Source organism: Coniophora puteana, assembly GCF_000271625.1.
Source record: "Coniophora puteana RWD-64-598 SS2 unplaced genomic scaffold CONPUscaffold_10, whole genome shotgun sequence".
NCBI classification, from domain to species: Eukaryota; Fungi; Basidiomycota; class Agaricomycetes; order Boletales; family Coniophoraceae; genus Coniophora; species Coniophora puteana.
In genome coordinates this window covers 195,582-219,211 of record NW_006913062.1, presented here as the reverse complement: position 1 = coordinate 219,211, position 23,630 = coordinate 195,582, and the positions used below count along the sequence as shown (strand labels likewise).

Sequence of the window (23,630 nt, the reverse complement as noted above, 5' to 3'; positions counted from 1 at the left end):
TCCATCGACATCGTTTCACATCGCGCGGTGTCCAACGAGATGCTGAGATCGTCTCAAGGACAGCGACCGTCGTGGCGTCCTCGACGACTTCCGTAACCAAGACACAAGAAGGCGCGACATTTGCGGCCAGTCGAGCTCGAGGGAGCGAGAAGGACACCTCCACGTGCTCGGGGAAAAATGGCAAGGCCACGTTATACGAGACAGGTACGTCGGCCGTATATGGAAGTCGACAAACTTGCATCCACTTTCGATACAAAGGGACGCGCAGAATTGGTCGAATCTTCTTCCGGGCATCTTGGACAGCGGCGCCGGGAGACCTCTGGAACCTCTTCATTGGACTTTTCTCGCAGACGCTCTACGGATGCAAATATCCAGCCTATGGGAACGCGAGGAATGTCTCCGGTGCGGCTGTTCCGCGGACTCAACGCGGTCGGAGAGAACGTCCGTGCGAGAGCTGCGTGCGGGGTCCTCAGCAGACGAGCGGCGAAGGAGAGACGCGAGAGGGCAAGTTCGCGCCCCAGATGTCAGAATCCCAGGAGATGGGCTCGCTATAAGGTTTATAAGTGCCCGCACGCACGATCACGCCCTCCGTGTCCCTCCCTTCCCTTTTGTTCTCTCTCTCCATTACCTCCCGCTTTCGGCCCAAGAAGGTCCCGTCCGACATATCCAGTCATGTCCGCGTCAAGACTATCTCACCGCCGTCGCTCGTCTATGGCATTGTGTGCGTTCCTCAGTGAAGGAAACAATGAAAACGTGGAACTGACACGTTTTGCTTGTTGGTAGCTGGCTTTCACCCTATCAAGGCTGGTGTCTATGGCATCAACACTTCCTCGCCTCGCAACGTTACCTTCGCACCTAATGTCACACCTGTCACCTACGTAGAGGAGCCAGAGGACGACGCAACGACGCCTGAAGACGACGACACGAAGCCACGTCTCTTCCCACCATCAGAGGCACCCAATGCCCCGCCTGCTCGTCGCCGTGTTCCCCCAGGCAAGCGGCGTGGATCAAGCTACATCCCACGGCCGCCGAACGCTTTCATGCTGTTCCGTGCTGATTTTGTCCGTCAAAAGCACGTCCCGGGTTCCATCGAGACGAACCATGGCTCGTTATCTAAAATCATCGGTATGTCCCTCTCGTCCCCCATGCTGTGGACAGTGGCACATGGTCCCAGCGTCCAATGTCCATTGTCCAAATTGTCCACTGATGGGCGCTTGATCCGAATCGATGCTGACCGGTATTCCTTTCCCTTCTAGGCAACTGCTGGCGGAACCTGCCGCTGGATGAGAAGCGTGTGTGGGAGATCCGCGCCAAAGAGGAGAAGAAGCAGCACAAGATCAAGTACCCCAACTACCGCTTCCGGCCCGTCCACAACAAGAACAAGCCCAAGAAGAAGGACAAGGCGCTCCCCACTTTCCAGGACGAGGCCCAGTGCGACGCCATCACCCAGCTGCTCCTCGAGGGAAACAAGGGCGAGCAGCTCGCCGAGCGTTGGCGCGAAGTGAAGTCCCCCATGCACCCAGGCATCGCCATGCCCGTGCCGCTTCACTATAGCCATCGCCGTTCGTCGTCCGTTCCCCTTCCCGAGGGTTACTTCAACCAGAACTCGATCGCGATCCCTTCCGTCCCATTCGACTTCCACTACTCTACCTCGAATCCTGACTCGCCGCAGGCCGGCATGAGCTCCAACCACTTCGGCTTCGGCGCTGGTCAGCGCTACAGCATCTCCCAGCAGAACCGCATGCTTCTCGGCCAACGCCGCGCATCGTCCGCTGGCCCGCTCGGAAAGCCGTACCAGCAGATGCAGGGGTACGAGTACAATAACATGCACTTCGACCCCAACAGTCTCAACCCTGGCTGGGCCGCGTGGGGCCAGAGCTATGCACCGAGCGAGACCAACGGTTCAGAGCTGGATCTGCCCCCACAGGTGGACACGACCATTTTCTCGAGCGACTTCTCGCTCGGCGGGCAGCAACCTTTCGGTGGTGATATGATGAGCGGCATGGACGCGATGGGCCATAGCCCTATGGAGTCGATGGGCCCGATGGCGTACCCGCCTATGGTCAACGCCCACTCGCCTGGCGTGTACGATGGAATCGCGCCTCATGATATGCCAGTTAACCAACAGTTCGACATGTCACTTTACCCACCCACCGACGCGTCCAAGTTTCCCTCTGCGCAGCATCTCAACATGAGCGAGCTTCCCCAGCCCTCTGCATGGCCCACCGACTTCACCACCCCGCAGAGCGAGCCCTCATCCGCGTACTCCGGCTCTCCTGCCGCGTCGGACGACATCCCACCGCACGTGCACGCACCGCATCCGCACCATGCCGTGCCCGCCGAGATGTGGGGCGACGCCTCTGCCTCTCATGTGCATTTTCAGGCCCAGCAGCACCCGCAGGATGGTACATTCGGTGGCATCTCAAACGAGGCGCAGTTGCAGATGGACGGCTTCGTCGAAGGCATGTTCGACCAGATGGCACCTCACGCAGTGTCGCCGTACCACCAGTTTGGGGGCGGGTTCGACGAACTACAGGCGACGTTCTAGATGACGACTAGGCAAGGATTCCTCGATGCACAACGATCCCGATACCCGCAACTTAAAAACGCTTCCATTCAAAGACAAGACTCGGCTCCGCTCAATTTTTTTCTGCTTCTCTTTCATCTTCAGCATCTCACATACACCCATAAACCACGGAGCCCCTCGCATCTTCATTTCTCATTGACTGTATCCATTCTCCATCTCCATCGCCTCGAATTACGTCTTCCGTTTAATCGCTCTTCACGCCTTATTAGACGCTTTACGCCTTCTTGCCTCCCCGCTCGTTTCGGACGGGAGTTTCTCGGCCTGTGACTTATTACTGCATATATACATTGTGTTCACGTTATACGGACTCTCCCCCTCCCGACCTGATCTACGCTTGACCTGATTTGATACAACCTGTAGCCATATTACTGTTCTTCTGTTTTGATCTCTCTATGTGTTTCTCTCTATCTACGTCTCGATATATCTCGCGATTCGTCGCGCTGTGTAGCTTTATTATAATTAGTTCTCGTCGTTGCGGTTGTTTGAATGCACGTTGGTATACCCCGTCCATAATATGGATTTGATGAGTGAGGGATTTAGGGTGACGAAGAGCGAATGACCCATTCAGCTTCAAGGTCGCTTGTGGGATGCCGGTAGTGCTGCACTTGTGCTGTACGGTAGTGCGTCAAAATATGACCCGCTTATGTTGGATGATTTCTTCGCGAATCTCACATGTACCCTCTAGTTCTACCTCGTTAAAACGGGATTACGGCAGGATACGAGCGTGGAGGCCGGCGTAAACCACTGGGAAGTTGATCATCAAGGTCCAAATCTCCTGCCTTCATCAAACCGATATCTCTTGCGTCGTGATATTGGCTACTTATCTGTCCGCCGACGCCATAGGGATTAGTGATGGGTAATGTGCTAAAAGTGTACCAGTTGTTACAGATATTACAGTCAGACCCCTCTACAAGAAGAAAGTCAAGATACGCTCAGTCTTCCCCGACTTCCTTATCTCACCCACAATCAAGACTCGGAGCGCGTCTGGTCCGTAGACTTCCTCGAGTGCGGGTATGACGGGAGCTCTTCGCTCGTCGTTACGATGCTCGCGGCATACTGCACGAGATCGTTGATCGAGATGTCCCCGGAAGTCACCACCGCACTTCTGGCTCTGCTCCCGTATTGTCGCTCTGGGCCGCCGGTCATCTCGTGGCTATGTACGCCAAAAGCGCCGCTTGGGTAGAAACCAGATAGGTTCTCTGCGAGCGTGTAAGAGCGCGACGGTGGCCCAGAGCCAATCCGCGTGGAATCGATGCCATGCCATGGCGGTGGCGCGTCTGCAAAAGGATCGGGATCAGCGAAAGGGTCGGTTGCTAGTGTTCTGTCTTGGAGCGGTGGCTGAGGAAGAGGTCTCGCGGAGAAGTTGGACGTCCTAAAAGGGCTACTGGAAAGAGGGGGGTCACGCATGAGGTTGCGACGCGCATCTGCTGCATTAGCCACAGAAAACATGGGCGCAGGCTCGATGGAGTCTGAGTCTGAGCGGGAGCCGGGAGGTGTTGGCCAGGCATCCCAGGGTGGGAAGAGCGAGGAGTGAAGTGAATCGGGAGAGAGGTCGTTCGAGTCTGTTTCTTCGGATGATGCAAGGGATGCAGCCGAAGAAGCGAGATAGATACGAGATGGAGAAGCGGGAACGACGCCAATGTTTGAGTACTTCTCTGCCGAATTGCTTCTGGGTCGGGACTTTGTGGAGCGTCTTCGACGCCAACGTAGAAGGAAGAACGCGATGACAGCGATGACAGCGAGACTCCCTACACTGCTTCCTACTGCAAGTTCGACCGTGCCTGTACTGCTTGATGCTGCTATTTCCGGTTTTAGAGTTTGAGTTTGTGAACCTCCGTCAGACTGTGGAACACCGCTTGGAACATTGGTAACGGTTGAGCTTTTCGTAACGCTACTATCTGTAGACGTGGTAACGCTCCAAGAAATGGGTGTCAATGACGATTTTTCCGGCGAAGAAGTCAATGATGACGACGACGATGCACCATCTTTGGGGGGAAGAGGAGCATAGCTACTAGAAACGGATGAAGAAACGGATGACTGTGAGGTAGCGGTCGATGAAGATATTTCTGACTGCGAGGTGGGAGGGATTACGCCGCCTTGATGAACTGACGAGGAAGTCGAGGATCGGGAAACGGAGGTTGAGGTCGTATCTGTCTGCGAGCTGGCAGGTTCAAACGAACCTCCGATCCTCGTTGTTGAGATGATCGATGTGCCGGAAACAGTAGGTAAACTCGCTTCCGTCGGGGGACTCTGAGAGCCTATGGGATTTTGACTTCGCGTCAACGGGGAAGTCGAGCTCGCAGATGTTGAAGATTTGTGACTCGAGGATGTCTTGGTATTCGTGTTGGTGGAAGTGGAAGTTGAAGGGGGGATTATCGGAGGCTGTCGGCAGAGTCCCGATGTGCCTGAGCATGTGCTCAACTTGAAGGAAGAGGTATGATTGAAAGTGGTCGAGGAAGTGTGCGATAGTGTGGGAGTGCCAGTGTACGGAATGGTGCCAGTGAGGTCGTTTGATGTCGGTATGGAGAGTGGTACGGAGAGTGGTATAGAGAATGGTATAGAGAGCGGTATGGAGAGTGTTATGGATGGCAGTATGGTGGGAAGTATGGTGGGAAGTACTAGGGTAGGGACAAGACTCGGTGGGATGGATAGTGGGGGCAGTGGAATCAATGGAATCAAGCTTGGGACACCAGAAGGGAGCGTATGTGTTGTTGCCGGTACCAAATGCGAGATGGGGGCTGGGAAACTCTTGGAGAGAGGCCCGTGTGTTGGGGAAACGATAAACGACGTGCTCGATGTCTCCGAAGACGGGACGGAAGAGGTTGTTGTTTCCGACCTAGTCGAATCTGGCGCCATGGACGTGACCGTAGTAGGCCTTACAGACCGTTCGGTTGAGTAAGGGCTCATGCGATCCCTTCTTTAGTACGCATGGAGCCGTCAGAACTAAGTCGTATCCAGGGAAAGTATACCACCAACCAACCAACTCCGTGACACGTCTACCTCCCAAGAGAAAATGCAGAGAAGATATTGAGGCAATCAGGGACAACGAGAATCGAGTACCTTACGGCAAGTGAGCGAATTAAAAGGAGCGTGGCACGGGAGAGAGCTTGCCTGGAAACCAACTTGAAGGGGAAGAGAGAAGCTGTATAATAGAAACCAGACCAAGGTTTGTTCCATCACGTTTCCATCGTCCACGTTTAGCGATATGTGCACCGAGCATCATGAGTTACGTTTCGTTCTCTGATGTATACCCTGTGTAGAAATGTTTGGTAACCGAATACAGGGAAAGTAGATCTTTATGTCAGCCAGGTTCATGCATATATGTATCACGGACTCAGCCCTCACCCAGAAATGTTCGGGTCCTGCGACGTATGGTGAGGTAGTGGCCTTTGCAGTACGATTAATGCTCCCTACTGTGACCCATCGTATAACGCAGCCGAACAAACCCTATAAAAAGAGCGCAGCCTTGGAGGGCTGGGAGGAAACTCACATCAGGATCATGATGCTCCGGATTGGTTCTTCACAGGATCATCGCGCATCCTAGATAGCGATTTCGAAATGCCTTTGGTGTCAGAACGTGAGGAAGACCGTAGCCAGTGAAGACTCATGTGGTACGGCATGAAAGAGGAGAAAGAGGATGTTGTAGTCGGGCGAAATCGACAAATGCGGGGCGCTTGTAACGTGTTGTTATGACGTGTTTGAACAGGGTCTTAATGTGGCTATGCCACGTTGAGGCGTCCCCACTCCCAGCGTTACAGCAATGTCCAACAGCTCATAACTCGTATCTTCAAAATTATGGTAGGCTTTTGTTGACCTTTGTTTGACGTTTTGATATGATGGGGTTTTCCTTTTTAACCTTCACTACGGGCAAACTGCCATTTTTCGGCGGAGAAAAAAGAGAGAAAAGGCGTGTAGGTGAAAACCTTTTTCGCTGAGTTTTCACCGCGAGAAAAGTCAAAGGAAAGATTATCATTGAACCCTAGAGAGCGCCTTTTCTGGGTGAGAAAAGGATAAATGTCCAATTATGGATGCCTAATTTGGTAAATTTGCCGACTCTGGGGAATTGTTAACCTTTTCTCGCCCGGAAAAGGCGCTCTCTCGGGTGCAATGGTTATCTTTCCTTTGACTTTTCTCGCGGTGAAAACTCGGCGAAGGGGGTTTTCACCTCCACGCATTTTCTCTCTTTTTTCTCCAGCAAAAAATAGCAGTTTGCCCGTGGTGCTTGGCGTGCGATGCTCATCCCGAACAAATGCCGAACGCGTAGGACACTATAGTATGTACTAATACTTTGTTGGTTACACATACATTTATCTATCGTACTTTTGTGTCCTCAGCTAAGCCCTCGGGCAAATTCTGATATACCGTAGCAATGTGAGAGCCCATTGTTAAGTTCGATAGAGAGTGCCGGAGCGTAGCTCGGCGTGTCTTGTGATAATCACCACTAAAAAAGCCCACCACTGTACGTGGGCGCCATCCGTGAACTATGGCTATTTTAAGCGTAAGGGTGTTGCCTCAACTAACTTACCAGTGCTCAGTTATCCGAATAATCATTTACTGCGTAGAGAATTCATTTCACGCCATGACGTGGTCACGAAGGTACAAGGGCTTATGCCTGCGTCCGATGGCCTACAGTCAAGTATTTCCCATCCTGATAGTCTATTAAATGGAATTCCAAGAAACTTCACTGGTTCAAAGGACGTATTCTCGGGCGAGCGTGCACCACTACTGTACCTACACGACCGTAGGTTCGTCACGCCTCACGCTTGACCTGTCAAATGAACTTAAGACCTGGTTCGTCACCCATCACAAAAGATAATGAACCTCCCCGCGTGACGAAAAATACTAATCCTCTTAACTTATATTCTGATGTAGTACTGAGTTTCAGATTTTTGAGACCCTTACTGGCACGACCACAGTCGACTGGAGATGTGATGTCGAGCTCCTCACTGGCAGGCTTCAGTGAGTCGGTCATACCGGTCTGGCAAGGGCTTGAGACGCCTGTATATAAGCCTAACGGACAAGCAATACAGTCGTTGTAAAAGGTGCGTCCGCATTGCCTGCTTCTCCTTCCAATGAAACACCCTCTTCACCTTCGTTGTCCTCAGCAATAATGCCTTGATGATGTCACCAAACTGTGACCCTAGTTCAAAATCACGCGTTCGCCGGAGATTTGAACTTCAGCCTCGGCGGAACTTATCTTGATTTCATGTCACGCAGAAATCCCTTGAACCTACGGTCGTGTAGGTACAGTAGTTAATGGGTGCCTCGACATTTGACCCAGACGAAGTTGGAGCGGCGAACGCCATGTCGTCTAACTCATCAATAACTGTTGGGTCCTCGACTTCCTTCTCATTCCTCACAAGATTAAGCATGGTACGGCATGCCATGCCTGTGTGTATTGTGATTTGAAGACTGAGGACAGGGTAAGCATGTAAGATGCTTGGTAGCGGGCTTACGAGCTTACGCCTCAAACATGGCGCTATACTCCTCCTGATACGACGGTTATCAATGTCAGCGCAAAATCCTTGTGTACACCCATGGTCTAAGTGCGTACCGGAAATGCAAAACCAACAATTACGATTGATGATGATATACCTACAGTTTGACGCCAACGTCGCGATGAGTACGTCAATTGTGAAGAATGATAGACTGAGGCCCTACCAACAATAAACATGATATACAAGATACATTCTCTCACCAGGACATTCGCGATAGAGTTTTCTCCGACATTTCCTCGAAGCTTCCTCCACCGTATAAGCACGAGGCAAAGTAAGGCTTCTTGGCGTTGAATTCTTTTCACAATGAACAAGAATTGAAGGTGCTTACACAATTCATAAGCAATGATCGCCCCGCTCACCACCGATGCGTCCCGTGAGACTTGGTCTGCACAAAAATACCCCAAACCTGTAAGTGTACAGTAGTCATCTGGTGAATTAGTCATTCAAATTGAACTTGGAAATCGTACGGTTAACAACGGGGACGGGATCCATGTTGAGATACAAAGCGACTGGGAGAGTCACCTTCAATCAAGGTGCGGTCAGAAATTGTATCTTCATCTGAATCAGCGACGCGTACTACTGCTAGACCCACTAGAGTGATGAACATGCGCTTGCTTTTCTCCCACAGGATCCATATGCGCACCGACAGCAGCACTATTGGCTCATCAATGCACAATCTCATTTAAAAGTAAAGAACCATGCCTTCAGCGAACACCACGCTGCATACGCGTAAAACTGTCAATGGTGCTTCCTGAGAGATCGCTAGTGTTAGTGTTGTAGGTAGACACCCAACTGTTTCCCCGAAAAGAGATGACATCCAGGACGGTACACTTGATATACCTCATATGTTTAATAACAACCTACGAGTATCATAAAACCAACCTCGACATGTGGCAATGGATCCCCGTTCACGTAGGACAATGCTGCTTCTTTTGATAATTTAAATTAGTTATCACGGTTACTTTTAGAGCAAAATTCACCTTGAGCTGCCATTATTACTCCTGGGTAGGGTAAATATCTGCAGATAATGAAGACAATCTTCGGCAAGCCCCATCGACTCTGTGCATAGTAATAAGCCTACCATAACCTCTATCAGTAAACTATGGCGCAATGACAGATTTCATTCCAAACCTCCCATTCCAAAGTCATCATATGGTCGTAAACCTATCCTTGTCGTTAGCTACATAAGCTTGGAGTCGTGGAACGCCATTAATACCAAAATGACAGCACCAGCAACTACGATGTGGGGGGTATATGAGATCAGTAACGTCTATCGCGGTTTTTTTGGTCAAATTCTCCCACCGTTGAAGTACTGATGACCAGATGCTGTCATGAGTATGGCGACAAGAAATGTACAAAACAACCCACTCGTTCAATTTGTAGCGCTTCATATGGGTTTGCCGTCATGTTCTACTTCTGGCTGGCACGGTTTGAAGAGGGAACTATTGTGTGAACGAGTTTTACCGCTTTGTCTTACAGAAGCGATGGACCTATATATAATAAGTCAAGAACAAGTTTCTCGATGGTTCGGTGCAATCTCGAGGCACTGAAGTAACCATCAAGGCAGATCTAATCTCAGAAGGACGATAATAGAGCACTGGCACACCAGTCTCTCACAGTTCCTATGTTAAGAAGGCCACCATCTTTTAGAGCGACAAGTTACAGTCTCGTTCAACAGCGAGTCTCGTGCAAAGAAGTGACATTGGAGCTGAATGTGTGCTGTTGATGATCATCTGACCAGATGGACTTTATCACAAAGAAATTTCAGAACGAACGGTATAATTCGATGAGGCCAGATAACAGCGGGTATTATTATGAAACACGAATTCCCAGCATAGATAACCTCGGCGATAAGTAACTGTGGCAGAGCCGTCACAATGGAAGCAATCGGATGCAAGTTGAGGGTGATCCGTCCCAAAACTCAGGCGTGCCGAAGCGGTGCATGGAGTAAAAGTCACGTCCAAATCGATGGAAATATGTTCTAGCGTGATCAACTAGGCAGTGGCGGACGGAGATAAGCAGCTTCATGACGCCTTCCACTCACACAGCTAGTACTATCTGACATGTGACCCCAGGGCTCCCAGCATTAACATTCCTCCTAAAGTAGCGCGCGAGAATCAAGATTCTAAGCCATCCTCATCAGTACGAAAGCGCTCATTTATAATGGCCGTTGGCTACGTACCAGGCCATTCGTGTAGATTAACTTGATAGATATCCATCAACCTGAACACAGTACCAGAGTGGAGTCCTCGTACCTGTGGCGTTTGATCCTCGCTGTGCGGCCACGAAGCTCCACAACCCATATGGCTGCAAGCGTTGGCCAAGTCTTTCAGCCTTGCAGCCGTCATCTCGTTGCATTTCAACCTACTACATTTCAGCAAACATATCAACTCGATTAGAGAAAGTTGTGCCGACCTGAGATCGTGCATCAACTCCTGCCAGCTGCAATTTGGATTCCCATCTAGGGAGAAATTCAAGCAGTCAGTCAGTTATGTTATTTGAGCATGCTTACGTAGAATTCTGACAAGACCCTGTAGTATAATTATCTCAGAAAATGCTGTGCATGTTGGAATGTAAGTGACGCACACGGGTCATTGAGAAGTCGATCGGATCTTCTGACTCCCATGCCTTTTGGTTATAAGCGCACGCAGTGACGAGGTTCTATTAAACCTTGATTACCCCGGCTTATCGCTCTGCATCTCCGGTTTACACTTACTATAGTGGGCTTGTCTGTACCCCAACCATGAAACGGAGATATTCCTACACCCAGGAACCGAGAATCCCGGAGTAAGAATACATTATCTGAGTGTGCATTCATGAATTACCGGACATACCAAAAAATGCCCCAGAGTAGCAGGAATCGATTATGACGGTGGCCTTCGCCCCCGAGGGCATTAATTTTATGATTCGATCACGGACCTTCTGGAGCTAATGGTCAGCAACCATAGAGGTATCTCTCTTATCTGTCATGGTTAAATCACCTTCCCACGTAGCGTAGATTCTCCAGGAAGCACTAGGGTAGCTATAAAGGTCAAGGCTATGTTAATGGTATTATTCTTACGTAGGACTTTAGCATTACAGCAAGCATGCATCTGCGATGGGGGCATACTATGCCCTGAAACTAAGGAGGATGGAAGTCGTTGTTACCTGATGGACGAAGTAACTTTGACATAGGGAGCTTACAATAAAACAAGAGTTCGCCCCCAGGACTCAACTCCTTCAATATACGAGACAGCTGTGACATCTGCTCACGAAAGGTTATCAGTATATTAGTGTGGCAATCGTGGCTATATTGTGCGTACGAGACTGATTTCCGTGGGACATAGAGGAGAGCTGGTGTCACCACTCGTCATGGTGAATATTGAATTCGGGTGAAATCCACGGTGAGCTGTAATCCTCGTTATTCGCAAAATTCATCTTTAACGCGCTACTTTACCTATGAGGAAGGTAGAAAGACACCGGACATCCCTATTACGAATAACTGGATTCTCCTCGGTAACGGCAACCAAGAGGGCCTTCTTGCAGTTCGAGGTAGAGGGAGACATGTTGCTGGGTTTCCCCCAGTGACCGAGTCTAATTTATGGCTTCTAGAGTGCCTCTCTGCGAGGACTACCCCGGCGGATGCTTGGTGTCGGCATGGCTGACTCTAACAACATCCGAGAGCATCAATTGCTGGAGGGAATGTGACAACATGTCATGAGCTTTCGCTGCGGCGAGACGCTCCGTTCCTGAAAAATTGCAACCCTGCAAGGCATAGTTCGTTTCCAGAGTGGGGATGATCGTTAAACTGGGACTGGGACAATAGGGTACGTACGGCAGGAAAAATCTCCGCTTGGAATTATGTGTGTGGTATGTAGGGTGAAAGATCATGAAGATTATCTAGGGTTTCTTGACAAAAGTGCTGGAAGCGTGTCGGGGACTACGGGCCAAATTTTAGGGAACCGGCGGCAAGGAGCCGCAGTGACACGACCTGTTCAGGTTAGAACGTTCCGGTAAGGACAAAGTCTACCCTCGGCCCGATCTTATCTCATACAAAAAGGCAAGATTGGCAAGGCAGCCAGGTTCGAGGAAAGGGATCGCGTACAGTGCCTGAAGAAGTTCTTTCATGCAACGCCAATTTAGGTAAAGAATTCGATGCCGCGGCCACCTAGTTGTGCGCATGTTCCAGGATTCGAGCCTGGCTCATACGGTAATTGTGGGGCCTACAGCATTTGTGAGCGGTGATATTAAACCATCCGATGCAGACTTGTAGCATATGCAAGTGCGCTCTTTAAAAGGAAAATCAATTCATGATAGCGTTTCCACAAGAGAGTGACAGAATTCGAACCTTAGACACGTTGATCCGCTGAGATGATGCGTTTGATTACTCAATCCAAGCTAGTGACCACACATGTCCGCAGCGGATATGTTAAGCTCGGGACGTGAACTGCATTGTGACACAGCAAGATGTCAAAATAAGCTAAAGTCGGTGCCTACAAATGCGCCGAGTCGACAGATGAGGCGGTGCGGTAAACTGCGCAAGGAGAAATACAGCATTCACAGTACAAGGTTCAGGTCCAAAACTGATTGCATCGCGCCTGAAGAAGTCAGATGATAGGATTTTGGAAAAGCGATGAGGCACAAGCACAGATCCGGAGTTTACGGAATGAGTTTACGGAGTTTACGAAGAAGACGGAGAGGTACAGGAAGTACGCCTTGGGTCGAATCTTGCCTGGCACATGTAGTCCATCGCGCGGATTGAGTGGGAGATCGTAGAGATGAGCGAACGGTAAACACGTTTCACGTCACAAAACCTATGTAATGTCCGTAAACAAGCCACCAGTGCCACACATAAGTCACGATTCAAACCTAAACCGAAGCATAAGTGCAATACCCCCTTAGACCAGAACTTTCCTGCCAGAACTCAGCTCAGAAGCGCGATCTTGTCGTCGCCGTCGATTTCCTAGAGCGGGGATACGGGGGTAGTTCTTCGCTCGTCGTTACAACACTCGCCGCATATTCGACGATGTCATTGATTGAGATGTCCCCGCTTGCTTCCACGGCACCCCTGCTCGTTACATGGGGTCTAGCAGCATCAACATCGTTGTGGCTGTGCACGCCAAATGTTCCGCTCGGATAGAATCCTTCGACATCTTCGACAACAGCCCCGAACCGTGCAAACGGGCCGGGAACGAGGCGTGCTGCACTAGGGCCAGGAACGGGGCGAGGTGTATCTGCAAACGGATCGAGATCTGGCGTTAGATATCCCGGTGTGTTGTTAGCCGGAGTTGTCGATTGGGAGCGCGAGGAGATATAGGGCCCAAACGAGCTGATGAGCGGAGATTCACTCAGAAGAGCTCGTGACGCTGTGTGTTCGTCTAGTGCAAATGGAGATCCTGACCTAAACGATCCGAGGGAGGCCGAGCCTGGAGGCGTCGGCCATGCGTCCCACGGAGGCGGAGACGAGGAGCGCAACGAGGAAGAAGGGGACATAATGATTGAGTGTGTGTGGTCTGGGGGTACGAGAGACATAACCGAAGGCGCGGGGCGGGCTCCGGAATGTGAAAACGGCGGACCTGGAACCACTTGATACTTCTCGCCAATAGTCGATTCTGTCACTTGTCTGTTTCTGATCCAGCGTAGAAGAAAATACGCAATCACCGCGATAACAGCTATCCCACCTACACTGCTTCCTACGACGAGCTCGACGGTACCAGTACTAGTCAAAGCCCCGGTTGGTGTTGCAGGGGAAACCTGATTCGTCGTTGGAGGCGTCCTGTTTGGCGTGGACGCAGGGGTTGGGAAAGAAGTGATGGGCGCGGAAGATGATCTACTTGACGATGACGTCACTGACGAAGAATAGCTAGAACTTGTAGACGTGTGTGGGGACGTGCCGTTTATGGCTGAAGTAGCATCAGTAGTTGGCCGTCCCTGGCCTCGGAGAGACGAAGTGGATGTACTCGAACTAGTGGTTAGGGGAGTTGAGGGCGAAGTGCTGGTGTGGGACGAAGATGACGTGGTGGTTTTTGTAAGCGTCGTCTTATGCGATGGCGAGGGTGAGTCGGGAGTTGTGGTGACCAAGGAGGAAGATGAGGTAGAAGTTGACCATGGAAACGTGCAAGACCCTGGTAAGCTTGAACATCCATTGGGACGCGAGCAGGTAGACGAACAAGCAGACACAGAAGGGCTGGTAGTAGCATGATGCGACGTGGTCAGGGAGGAATGCTTTGATGTCCTGGAAGACGTAGCAGCAGAATTTTCAGTGCAACGAGGCAGAAACGATAATAGAGGGAGGGGGAGTGATATACAGTCTGGCAGGGGGATTGGTATACATGTTGGAAGAGGTGCTGGTAGCGGCCAAGGTATTCCGTACGACGGGAGATCATCTGCAGGCGTCGTCCTTGCAAAAAGGGGCGACCAAAGTGGACACTCGTTGGTCGAGCGCGGCTTATTCCCAGGTGAGACAGTGGTTGGCGACGGTATTGATGTCATCAATGGATTTGAAGAAGATGGAATGAAAGGTGCGACGCTAGAACGTGCCATCTGTCTCTCGATACCTGCCGCTGGCTGGATGAAATCGACCATAGGATGCAGAGACTTTCTGAACCCGTAAGGCCTCATGATGGCGTTCTGTGAACAGTAAGGGATCCGTGTCATTGTGCATTGACGTATAAGCAAGACTGACCAACGAGGGCAAAGATGCGGACACATAGGCTAGCTATTCGATAAAGGAAAGGAAGGAAATGAGTTGTTGGGATAAACGAGTGACGTTGATGAAGAAATGTTAAGAGGAGAGAATGCGGTTTGCCGATGTTGAGAGGACAGAAGAGAACCAGGTATCTGGCCTGGCTTGGGTTTTGTATCATCTTCCACGCTTGGTGATGAGAACTGCGAGCATCAAGGGCTATAATACGTTCCTGATGAGACTGAGTCTAGCCCCTCCGTCTCTTCTGGGAGAGTAACAGAACTGTACGAATCAGTAGGTTTCATCTCTAGGACTCATCGTGGTTTTGTACAGTGAAGCCAACTTGGACCACGTATTCCACGGCGCGACGGCGTTGAACGTGGAACGTGGAACCCACGCAGCTGCAGTCAGCACTTCGCACCCTAGTTGCTACAAGCGGCCATCATGGTTGATCCATTGTGGCAGAATCGGCTTCATGGAAACGTGAAGGCGGTAGTAGAGTTCTAGAACGCCCTGAGGATCTCAGTGGTGCTGCGGCTTTACCGCATCCAAACTGTATTAGGACCATGATGGCTTAAATCTGGAGGGTTTGTCGTAACGTACCGAATCTCCTTTGTGAGCCAGCCGTGTGAGTAACGGAGACGAGGGGCCTTCGTCCAGAGCATTTGGTAGGAGGTGTACAGTTAGTCTGAAGCGCTGCAGTGGTGAGGGTGAATGTTTGGACACTGAAAATCGCGTCTCGAGCGTGTCCAACTTTGGCAACTGCACGTACCTGAGCTGTGGCTATGCTCGTCAGGGGTTAACTCGTCACTACCAGCACATAGCCTAAACTCCGCCGTCTGCTTATAGCACATATAGAAGTACACATATACAAGCTGATTACCATGCGTTCGAGGCATCTCGCAAGACATATCTATGAACTGAGTATAGGTAGTCCGTACCAAAACACACCATACTCGAATAAATACAGTACAGTAGTTTACAGAAGCCCACCGCTCAACATTAGCAAGTAATAAATTAATGTCCGGATAAACATAATAGGCGATCGGACGTCAAACCGAGAAGACAAGCCTGCGACTCTCGCAACTAGACCAGGTCGAGATAGATGTCATGGCGTGACCTCGAATCGCCGTTTGAGTCAAATGAGCGTGTTAAGTCCTGCAGCAAGTATTGCTGAGGCATTGATACTTTAGATGGATGCCACAATGGGCTTGGGAAGCGCGGGAAGGCTTTGACTGAGATTACGAGGAATGAAGTTATACGATGACGGAGAAGTATGACGATCGCCCGCGCTGTAATGGGTCCGTCGCCTCCCTTTTCTTGACGTTGATGAACGCAACTTCTCTCGTAGCTGCCGCTCTCTTCTCTGCTCTTCTACGCGAATCGGTTCATCATCCTCCGCTGGCAGACAAGAGGGCAAGATGAGGGACTCTACGTCCGGATCCTCCGTGGGGTCTGCAGTCGCCTGCGTCTGAGTGTGTGTTGAGAAAGAAGGGAGAAAGTTCCGGTGGAGTGGGAAGTAGTAATCAAAGGGTGGCGAATGACCGATGCTACCCTGTTTTCGCGCAGAACGGGGGGCTGGTGCCGGTTCAACGGGTGTGTAGCGGTATGGTATTATAGCGGTCATGTTCTCCGTCTTGACGCGTCGACGAGCCCAGAAGTACACCAATATAGATGCAATAACGACTGCGCCTATGACTGTTGGGATAGCAGTTCTGGTGGCGAGCGGCTGCTGAGAGATCCAAGGTCGGTAGTAGGACGCCACCGTAAACGGAACCACATTCTCCTGAGCTGCCGATTCTGTGGAAAAAATCGGCGTAGAATCGAAGGTAGACCAAGGAACCTCCGAACATCCTGCCGAAGACTGCACGAGTAATATGTCATCAGGGGTCGAGGTCGGCAACGGCGTAGGGTCTCTGACCGAGCTGTAGTGACTGTGCAGTGTATGCGACGAATCCCACTCTTCAATCGACCATGAGTTACAGCAAGCAACGTAACCGAAGTAACTGAGGCTCACCGACATGCAAAAGGGCGGAAGGGTCTTCCGATGGCAAAGACATCGCTACGTAGACGGGTGGTGGTGCAGCAAGGACGGGAACCATGTCACTAGGCACACAACCACGGGACGCGGGGCTGTGCAATGCGCTCAAGGAAAACCAAGAGGGGATAGGCAGGCAGCCGAGGGATTTAAGCACGAGTCTTTCTATCGGAGATCATTCAAGTATCGCAGTAGTTGGTTCTGCGGACGCGCGATGATCAGCAACGTTCGAAGGGAGCCTGTTAGATTCGGGCTTCCAACAACAACAACAGCTTCTCCGGGTGGATTGCTGTTGCTGCTACTGCTATTGTTCTCGGGTCCGCCCTGTGTCGTGCGTTAGGATGGATGAAGTTGCTGTGGGCAAACAATGATACGAACCGAAAGGACCACGTGCTCACCAATAGACTGGTACCTTGCCTTGTGTTTTTAGACCGTATTCGGTTTAGTGGCTGCTGATGGGCGAGATAGGCAGCTTGGACTGCAGAGTAGGAATATCAGGTCGAAGGCCGCCGTCGGTAAAGAGTCGGGGAGGGAAGAGCGGCGGAGGGAGGGTATAAATTAGAGAAGGATCAGAGCGTAAGCACTCGGGTGGCAGTATCGAGGGAGCACACGTCGCTGGCTCCCAGCGCCCTTGACAGAAGGTTCGACGAGGGCGGAGGATCCGTTTCGCCTCACTTGCTTCGACTCCTCGGTGTTGTTTTAGAGACCGTTAGATTAGCCTTCTCTCCCGTAGTCTTGCCAGAGTCGCAGACCAAGCCTTAAAGCCCGAGGCGAACGTATAGGCCCCAAGGGGCAGAACGATACTGATGAGTAATGATGAGGACTGCGATGAAGAACGAACGTGATGCACTGCCAAGGGGCAGTAATGAGCATGGGTAACCACGGCCGCCTTCAGAGGGCGCTGTTCGGTGAGAGATGTGCTAGTGGTTATTGGTGGCCACGGAAGAACAGCCTTCTAATCTTTACCCAGCTTCATATACACAGACTCGTTTATCAAGCCTCCGAGGACCACCGAGAGACCGATCCCGTTGGTCATCACCAAAGCTGTGCTCTGTCGTCGCAGCATAGTCAGTGGGTGCGAAACGCGGGTCCGTGGTGCCTGTCATGGTTCTCGTGCTTTTGCATGATCTTGGAGACCAAAGACAAGGCAGGGGCCCCCAAACATCGTCCATTATCAAGGCCAGTGCTGATTTCGCTGAAGTGTTTGAGGTACTGTTCGGAAACGGTACGTTCACAGAGATTCATCAAGCTGGTCTCCTAGAGATACACCGCAGGACATTGGAGACGGCGCTTGTCCACCGATATGAGAATCTTCTCAGAGAATTGTGAAGTCATCGAACAGATGATAGAGTGATCTTTAGGCAGGATGCTCATCGACATCGTGGACAGCGCAGAAGAGACGGAGGGACATGGGCATGATTTTCTCACGACTATCACTTTTGGTCCGAAGCATCTAAACAAGCCATTTCGGCCGAAATGGCGGTTCCGCGCGGGGCGGAATGGCATTTTGTATGTTTTGCTCTCGAACACGAGAAATTGTTTATGTTTTATTTACTTATTTACTTTACAAAAAGCAAAGAGTAATACGGAAAGGAAACTTCGTGATTACCAGCCAATCCCACTCGAAGATTATCCCAGTCACACGTCCTTCAATAATCAACTACGTACATGTTTGCCTTTTTACAGTACTAATACCAAAAGAAAAAAGAAATTGGTTAAAAAACGTCCTACCAAAGTATAACCAACGATCATATGCTTAGAAATACAACAAGTGTTACACAAAGTTAGTATACAAGTTACGTGTACGACAGAACTACCTCGCTAATATCAGCTATCGAAACTGTCCGAGCGTCCTTGTCCAACTGCAGAATGCGAAGCGTCCGTTGTGGGTATACTAATGTCCAAATGTGAATTGGGTATAGGAAACTCAGACAGGGATTCAAGCCGCCTCCGGCGTCCCGCAGGACGTCTCCCCAGTGCTCTCGCCAGTTTCTCGCGTCGCCGGTCGGGCTCGCGGATTGAGCCTATCACGGTGCGTATCGACGTGCCGGTGTATGAGTCGCGGTTACTCTGTGCGCCCACGAGTGTAGAGGCGATGGATGGTGGAACCTCGAAGCTTCCGGAGCGGTAGCTTGGCGGTGCCATATGAGGTACCGGAGGAGGGCTGACGATCGCTGTCGGAAGAAGAATGCCTCTCCCGTTTCGATCGGCGGAGGCATGTGGCACGGCCAGATCCACTGGTGTGGGTACTCTAGTTGAGCCGGACACAGGTTGAGGAGGGCATAGTCGTGGAGGACAAGGGCCTGTTGAAGGCATGTCGACCAAGTTGGGAAAAGCGCGCGAGGGCTCGCTGGCCGGAGGCGAAGGTATGATCGCTAATGGTATCTCGCTCGGCGTCACAGGTGAAGGGCGACGTTTTCGGCGATTGTACACAAAGAAGGCTGTGAGCGCCAGGGTAATCACGAGGACAGCGATCGTCACCCCTATAATGAGGACGACCAGAGACACAGGTGTGCTTGGGTCTATCCGCGTAAAATTCTGAGGTTTCGAAGATAAATCGGTTCTCGTCGACGCAGAAGCTGAAGACGTCATTTTGGTGGATACAGGTTCGTATTTGGACGTGACGTGACGTGAATACAATGAGGGAAAGTTTGGTGGGTCCGAGTAATGATACAGCAGAAGTTCGTAAGGTTCGTCAGTGTTGTCTCTGTGAAGATCTACAAATGCAAAGTCAGATGAAAATGCTCCAGAGCAAGAGAAGAAAGAAAGAGAGTTCCCAAGTCATTGGATCCGCCTGCGGATGGCTGAAAAAAGTCCACAGACGCGTCTGTTATGTAGGCGTAGGAGTTAGTACACGCATACAACTCCTCTCATCGTTCCCTACCGTCTCCCGACGCTGTGTTAGCTGCGGACGCCAAGAGATGATCAACGCCGGTAGAATCTCATGCTGTTCTATCACAAAGGATCTCTCAGGAAAACCAGATAAGTCGAGGCGCTGTATCTGGAGGAGCACAGATAATCAGAGAGAAGATGTCTTCAAAAGCCAATGGGAATGCTACACGGCAACTGGAGTGCGGCCACGTCTGTGGGGAACGAGTTGAGATTGAGGCGCATTGAAAAGTGATGAGCTATCCATGATCTTGTATGCTGTGCCTTTTGGTCATATAATATGACTTTACCTGATGCAGTGAGCCAACCATCCGAGGAGAAACGGCAGGACAAACCTTGATGACGCACTAGGTTGCCGGACAGCTGTGCAGACGTACCGGTGGTATGCACTGGGGGCATCATGACGCATGCGATGAAGCGCCAGATGTTCATCTGAATGTCAGGACATCGCACGATATAGATCAGTGGTGAAAACTGCACAAATGCTATTGCGCTGGCTATCCTAGACAATATCATAGCTCTAGCCTTTCACCCTGGGAGCTGACAGCTGATTGTGATATAACCCGTTTCCTAATGGCGCAATTTCAAGTTGACAGTAGCACTTGCTGTAGCACCAACTCACCTCCAATACACCGCAGTCGATTTAGACCCACTCGAGAGAGGCAGAATAATGGCGCAATGGAGTGGAAGCTGAAAATATCGTTGAAACAAATTGGTGTGTCGAACGAGGGTGAAGGAGTTCATGGAGAAGAAAAAAGCGGATTCGCGCCAACGGACGCCCGTGATCGGTTGGTTTTTCCCACGTTTCCAATTACCGCGCTGTGAACTTGGATCTTGCCCAGGACTCAAACCACGCTCGGTCCAAAGAAACATCAGCTACCGTAGTTCAACAAGTATTACGAACAGCATAGATAGGGCTCAACCTCATCCGTCTTCATTTTGCGAAAACATCCCTAACGGACTTCCACGCGTGACCCTCCCAAAGACCATTCGATAGCGCGCTGGTACCTAAGTCCTTTCCTTGGACATGGTCCCACGTCGCAGCGCCTGCACCGGAGTTGAACTCTTTCCCGATGTAATTTATAAAGCCCGCCAAGGATAGGTCCTCCGGGGCCTGGTCGACGTGCTCGACAGGCACGGATTTGAGCTCGCCGTATACGGCGCCGAGCTCGGCGAGGGAGAGGCGGTCGCCTTCGATGCGGAAAGTGGCGTCGTTGAGCTTGGAGGGCGGGAGAGTGGTGAGCGCATATGCAACGAAGTCTACGAGAATAATCATGGAAAAGAACGTTAGAGGATGTCATTTGCGCCCGGTCTAAACCCTTACCGCCAATGTCACTCAGCGACGTCAGCGAGAATGGCTTGTCGCCTGGCTTCAAAACGTAGAATGTTCCTTTCTCCGAAACGGCATTCACAAATGGGTTATCTTCGATAAATAGCCCATTCTGTGGATATCGTTAGACAGGCGGTTTTATAAGGTCAACTAAGAAGAACTTACGTAAACGCGCAGTGTAGGAAGTCCAATTGACTTCGCGTGTTCTGCATGGGGTTTTCACAGGATGAATACATGACCAGTTCGATGCACCCAAAATATATAAACTTACTCGCCGTGTTGTCCTTAGCTGCCAACAGTCCCTCAGTCCACCCCTCCGTCGGATTCCCAAACTCAGAGGGGACAAATAGCTGCACGCCAGCCTGCTTCGCTGCGTCAACGAGGAGCGTTTGTCCCTGCAAGCCCGCCCAGCCGACGGTCGAGATGAGGACATCGACTGAGTGCTTCTTCAGCACGGCAGCGACCGCGCCGACATCGTCCTGTTTCACTTTCTCAATAGTGAGCTTTGCATTCGAGGCGAAAGTCGCCGTGGAGTCGGCTCTGCTGAGCACGACGACTTTAGATGCGCTGCTGGCGAGGAGGCTCTGGGAGGAACGCAACAGAATCAGAATCAGAAGTCACGGTTGGCATCCAGACTTGGGGTCAGACGTACCGCAAGCACCGGCTTTCCGATGGCGCCGCCGGCGCCAACGAGTGCAAAGGTCTTGAATGTGTTGGTCATTGTTGGTGATCTAAAAGAGAAGGAATGGTTGGGGTTTCGAGCTGCGAGTGGCATTCCAAACGAATCCATGTGCCTTTATACATCCATGCTCGTATTGCACTTCCTTTAGAGGCACTCGCTGAGATTATGTGACTCAATCCCCAATGCACATACGTCAGCCCCCTATTTCCCCAGTGTATGTCTGTTATGCGATGGGACCTGCATGGCAGCGTTGCGGCATTGACCACATTCATAGTTCGGCCTGGCCTAGCGTGGAATTTAAAACCCATAACAAGCATGCTAACCGGCGGATCGTACGACTCGAGGAGTACGTCGTATTTTCACAGGCTGAAGAAAGATTGAATCGTACCACTCTAGACGAGGATTACATCCTCGTAGGCAGGAGGAAGACTGGGGCGCAGTAAAGAACATGACAGTGAAACACGTCGTCAGCCCCATTGGGTCCATCAGCGCAGACGACCATTAACATGATGCCATAAACGTAGAGCTGGTACACACCGCGTTTTGCACAATTCGTTCCTGTCGCATTGCAGTGGCCATAAGCGGACGCGTAGTAAGCAAACCATGTCACGTAGCTGGTCGAATGATATCTGATCGATGCGAAGACATGGGGTGTCAATGCTTTGCCGTCAAGATGCATTGGGGATCAGTATACGTTCATTGCGGATGGGGCGGGCGAATCCCGGAGCCGACGAGGGGAGGTTCGACGGGTAATGGCACAGAGCTAGATGTCGTTAGGCGCCATTGCCAAGGACCAGCTTGGCGACATCAAAAAGCGTACCTCAGGGGTTGTCTCGTCAGTCACAGCTCAGGAATGATTGAAGAACAGCTGCGCTCCGAGCTCGACTCCATTTGTTCTGGGGATCTGTCAACGGCGTAGAAATCTTTTCAGAGGTTCCAGAAGAAATATGCGTCCAAGTGATAACTGAGCCTTCCATTGATCAAAGGTCGGAAATGTTACCGTCGAGGAGAGTCAGATGCAAGTCGCGATGGTCTGAGGCAAAAACTTGGATGACGCTCGCGTGCATATATCAAGGCACGTGTTCCCACGGTCCCGCCATTCCTGGGCATGCGCAGTGACGCTGTGCACCACCACCTCAACCCATCCGCCAGTGTCATCGACAACGACGACAACGACGACGGCGACGATGTCTCTTCCCCGCTCCGACTACGACCCCCGCAGGGTCTGCCTCAACCCCTTCCCAGACGTCAACCTTGGCAAGCACCGCCGCACCATCGGCATCTACCTCGCCGGCGCCCTCGTACGTGCCCTTCTCTCCCCTTCCACTCATTCAACCTAGCCTAACATCCTGGCGTTTCCGCCTGCATTAGTTCGCGCTCGCAAACTGGACCTTCCTCGACGCCGCCATCCTCTCCGCACACGCCCACCCGCCGTATGAGGACCCGCAGATCCCGCCCCCGGTGCACGTCACCTTCGCCGACTGGATCCCTGGCCTCTGCTCCCTCGCGGGCATGCTCGTCGTGAACCTCATCGACAAGGACCGCATCCGCGGCGAAGACTCCGGTTTCTCGGGTGACTCTGGTGCCGTCTGGCGCGCCCGGCTCTTCCTCTTTATCGGGTTCGCGCTCATGGCAGGCGGGTTGGCAGGGAGCATTGTGCGTCGTCCTCCCTCTGAATGATCATGCCACGGATCGTAGCTAACTTGGAATAGTCCCTCCTGGTACTCAAGTACGTGTTGAAGGACTATGCGGAGCAGTACACGTACTATGGCTACGCCAACGTCTCCCAGAACGTTGCGCTCATGCTTTCCGCCATTGTCCTCTGGATCGCCCAAAGCGCCCAGAGCGAGTACGATTACAACCTCACCCTCTGAATGCCTCCCTGTGCTAGACCTTGTCACGTCTCCCCGCTTCAACCCCATAGGTGTTGGGTGGGGATAGT

General features: G+C 51.3%; 9 protein-coding genes across 9 annotated transcripts; 3 read left to right on the top strand and 6 right to left on the bottom strand.

Annotated features, from left to right (window-relative positions):
- The first annotated feature begins 638 nt into the window (after positions 1-638).
- Positions 639-3,092, top strand: CONPUDRAFT_107917 (uncharacterized protein). Its single transcript, XM_007773062.1, has 3 exons — positions 639-721; positions 784-1,125; positions 1,257-3,092. The coding sequence occupies exons 1-3, from the start codon at positions 673-675 to the stop codon at positions 2,546-2,548; spliced, it is 1,683 nt and encodes a 560-aa protein (XP_007771252.1). The 5' UTR covers positions 639-672; the 3' UTR covers positions 2,549-3,092.
- A 461-nt stretch (positions 3,093-3,553) lies between these two features.
- On the bottom strand, positions 3,554-8,062 carry CONPUDRAFT_156171 (uncharacterized protein; the record flags this gene model as incomplete). Its single annotated transcript, XM_007773061.1, has 4 exons — positions 3,554-4,598; positions 4,768-5,423; positions 7,822-7,999; positions 8,052-8,062. 4 exons carry the CDS (start codon positions 8,060-8,062, stop codon positions 3,554-3,556), a joined length of 1,890 nt encoding a protein of 629 aa, XP_007771251.1.
- A 1,854-nt stretch (positions 8,063-9,916) lies between these two features.
- CONPUDRAFT_145502 (uncharacterized protein) lies at positions 9,917-11,630 on the bottom strand (the record flags this gene model as incomplete). The annotated part of the gene is made up of 12 exons (XM_007773060.1): positions 9,917-10,210; positions 10,268-10,288; positions 10,341-10,449; positions 10,501-10,546; positions 10,598-10,616; positions 10,672-10,713; positions 10,802-10,887; positions 10,920-11,013; positions 11,067-11,206; positions 11,269-11,329; positions 11,388-11,473; positions 11,522-11,630. The coding sequence occupies 12 exons, from the start codon at positions 11,628-11,630 to the stop codon at positions 10,184-10,186; spliced, it is 840 nt and encodes a 279-aa protein (XP_007771250.1). The 3' UTR covers positions 9,917-10,183.
- Positions 11,631-12,574: 944 nt separating this feature from the next.
- Positions 12,575-15,395, bottom strand: CONPUDRAFT_83683 (uncharacterized protein). The gene is made up of 2 exons (XM_007773059.1): positions 14,750-15,395; positions 12,575-14,694 (listed from the first exon to the last, which is right to left on the bottom strand). The coding sequence occupies exon 2, from the start codon at positions 14,683-14,685 to the stop codon at positions 12,994-12,996; it is 1,692 nt and encodes a 563-aa protein (XP_007771249.1). The 5' UTR covers positions 14,686-14,694; positions 14,750-15,395; the 3' UTR covers positions 12,575-12,993.
- A 543-nt stretch (positions 15,396-15,938) lies between these two features.
- Positions 15,939-17,185, bottom strand: CONPUDRAFT_167230 (uncharacterized protein; the record flags this gene model as incomplete). Its single annotated transcript, XM_007773058.1, has 3 exons — positions 17,166-17,185; positions 16,767-17,111; positions 15,939-16,711 (listed from the first exon to the last, which is right to left on the bottom strand). The coding sequence occupies exons 2-3, from the start codon at positions 16,849-16,851 to the stop codon at positions 15,939-15,941; spliced, it is 858 nt and encodes a 285-aa protein (XP_007771248.1). The 5' UTR covers positions 16,852-17,111; positions 17,166-17,185.
- A 63-nt stretch (positions 17,186-17,248) lies between these two features.
- Positions 17,249-18,309, top strand: CONPUDRAFT_138570 (uncharacterized protein). The gene has a single exon (XM_007773057.1). The coding sequence runs from the start codon at positions 17,632-17,634 to the stop codon at positions 18,046-18,048; it is 417 nt and encodes a 138-aa protein (XP_007771247.1). The 5' UTR covers positions 17,249-17,631; the 3' UTR covers positions 18,049-18,309.
- Positions 18,310-18,614: 305 nt separating this feature from the next.
- Positions 18,615-19,379, bottom strand: CONPUDRAFT_156168 (uncharacterized protein; the record flags this gene model as incomplete). Its single annotated transcript, XM_007773056.1, has 1 exon — positions 18,615-19,379. One exon carries the CDS (start codon positions 19,377-19,379, stop codon positions 18,615-18,617), a length of 765 nt encoding a protein of 254 aa, XP_007771246.1.
- A 1,231-nt stretch (positions 19,380-20,610) lies between these two features.
- On the bottom strand, positions 20,611-21,727 carry CONPUDRAFT_91704 (NAD(P)-binding protein; the record flags this gene model as incomplete). The annotated part of the gene is made up of 5 exons (XM_007773055.1): positions 20,611-20,936; positions 21,001-21,118; positions 21,172-21,212; positions 21,278-21,590; positions 21,659-21,727. 5 exons carry the CDS (start codon positions 21,725-21,727, stop codon positions 20,611-20,613), a joined length of 867 nt encoding a protein of 288 aa, XP_007771245.1.
- A 1,148-nt stretch (positions 21,728-22,875) lies between these two features.
- CONPUDRAFT_156166 (UPF0220-domain-containing protein) lies at positions 22,876-23,562 on the top strand (the record flags this gene model as incomplete). The annotated part of the gene is made up of 3 exons (XM_007773054.1): positions 22,876-22,989; positions 23,060-23,344; positions 23,401-23,562. 3 exons carry the CDS (start codon positions 22,876-22,878, stop codon positions 23,560-23,562), a joined length of 561 nt encoding a protein of 186 aa, XP_007771244.1.
- Between the last annotated feature and the right edge of the window lie 68 nt (positions 23,563-23,630).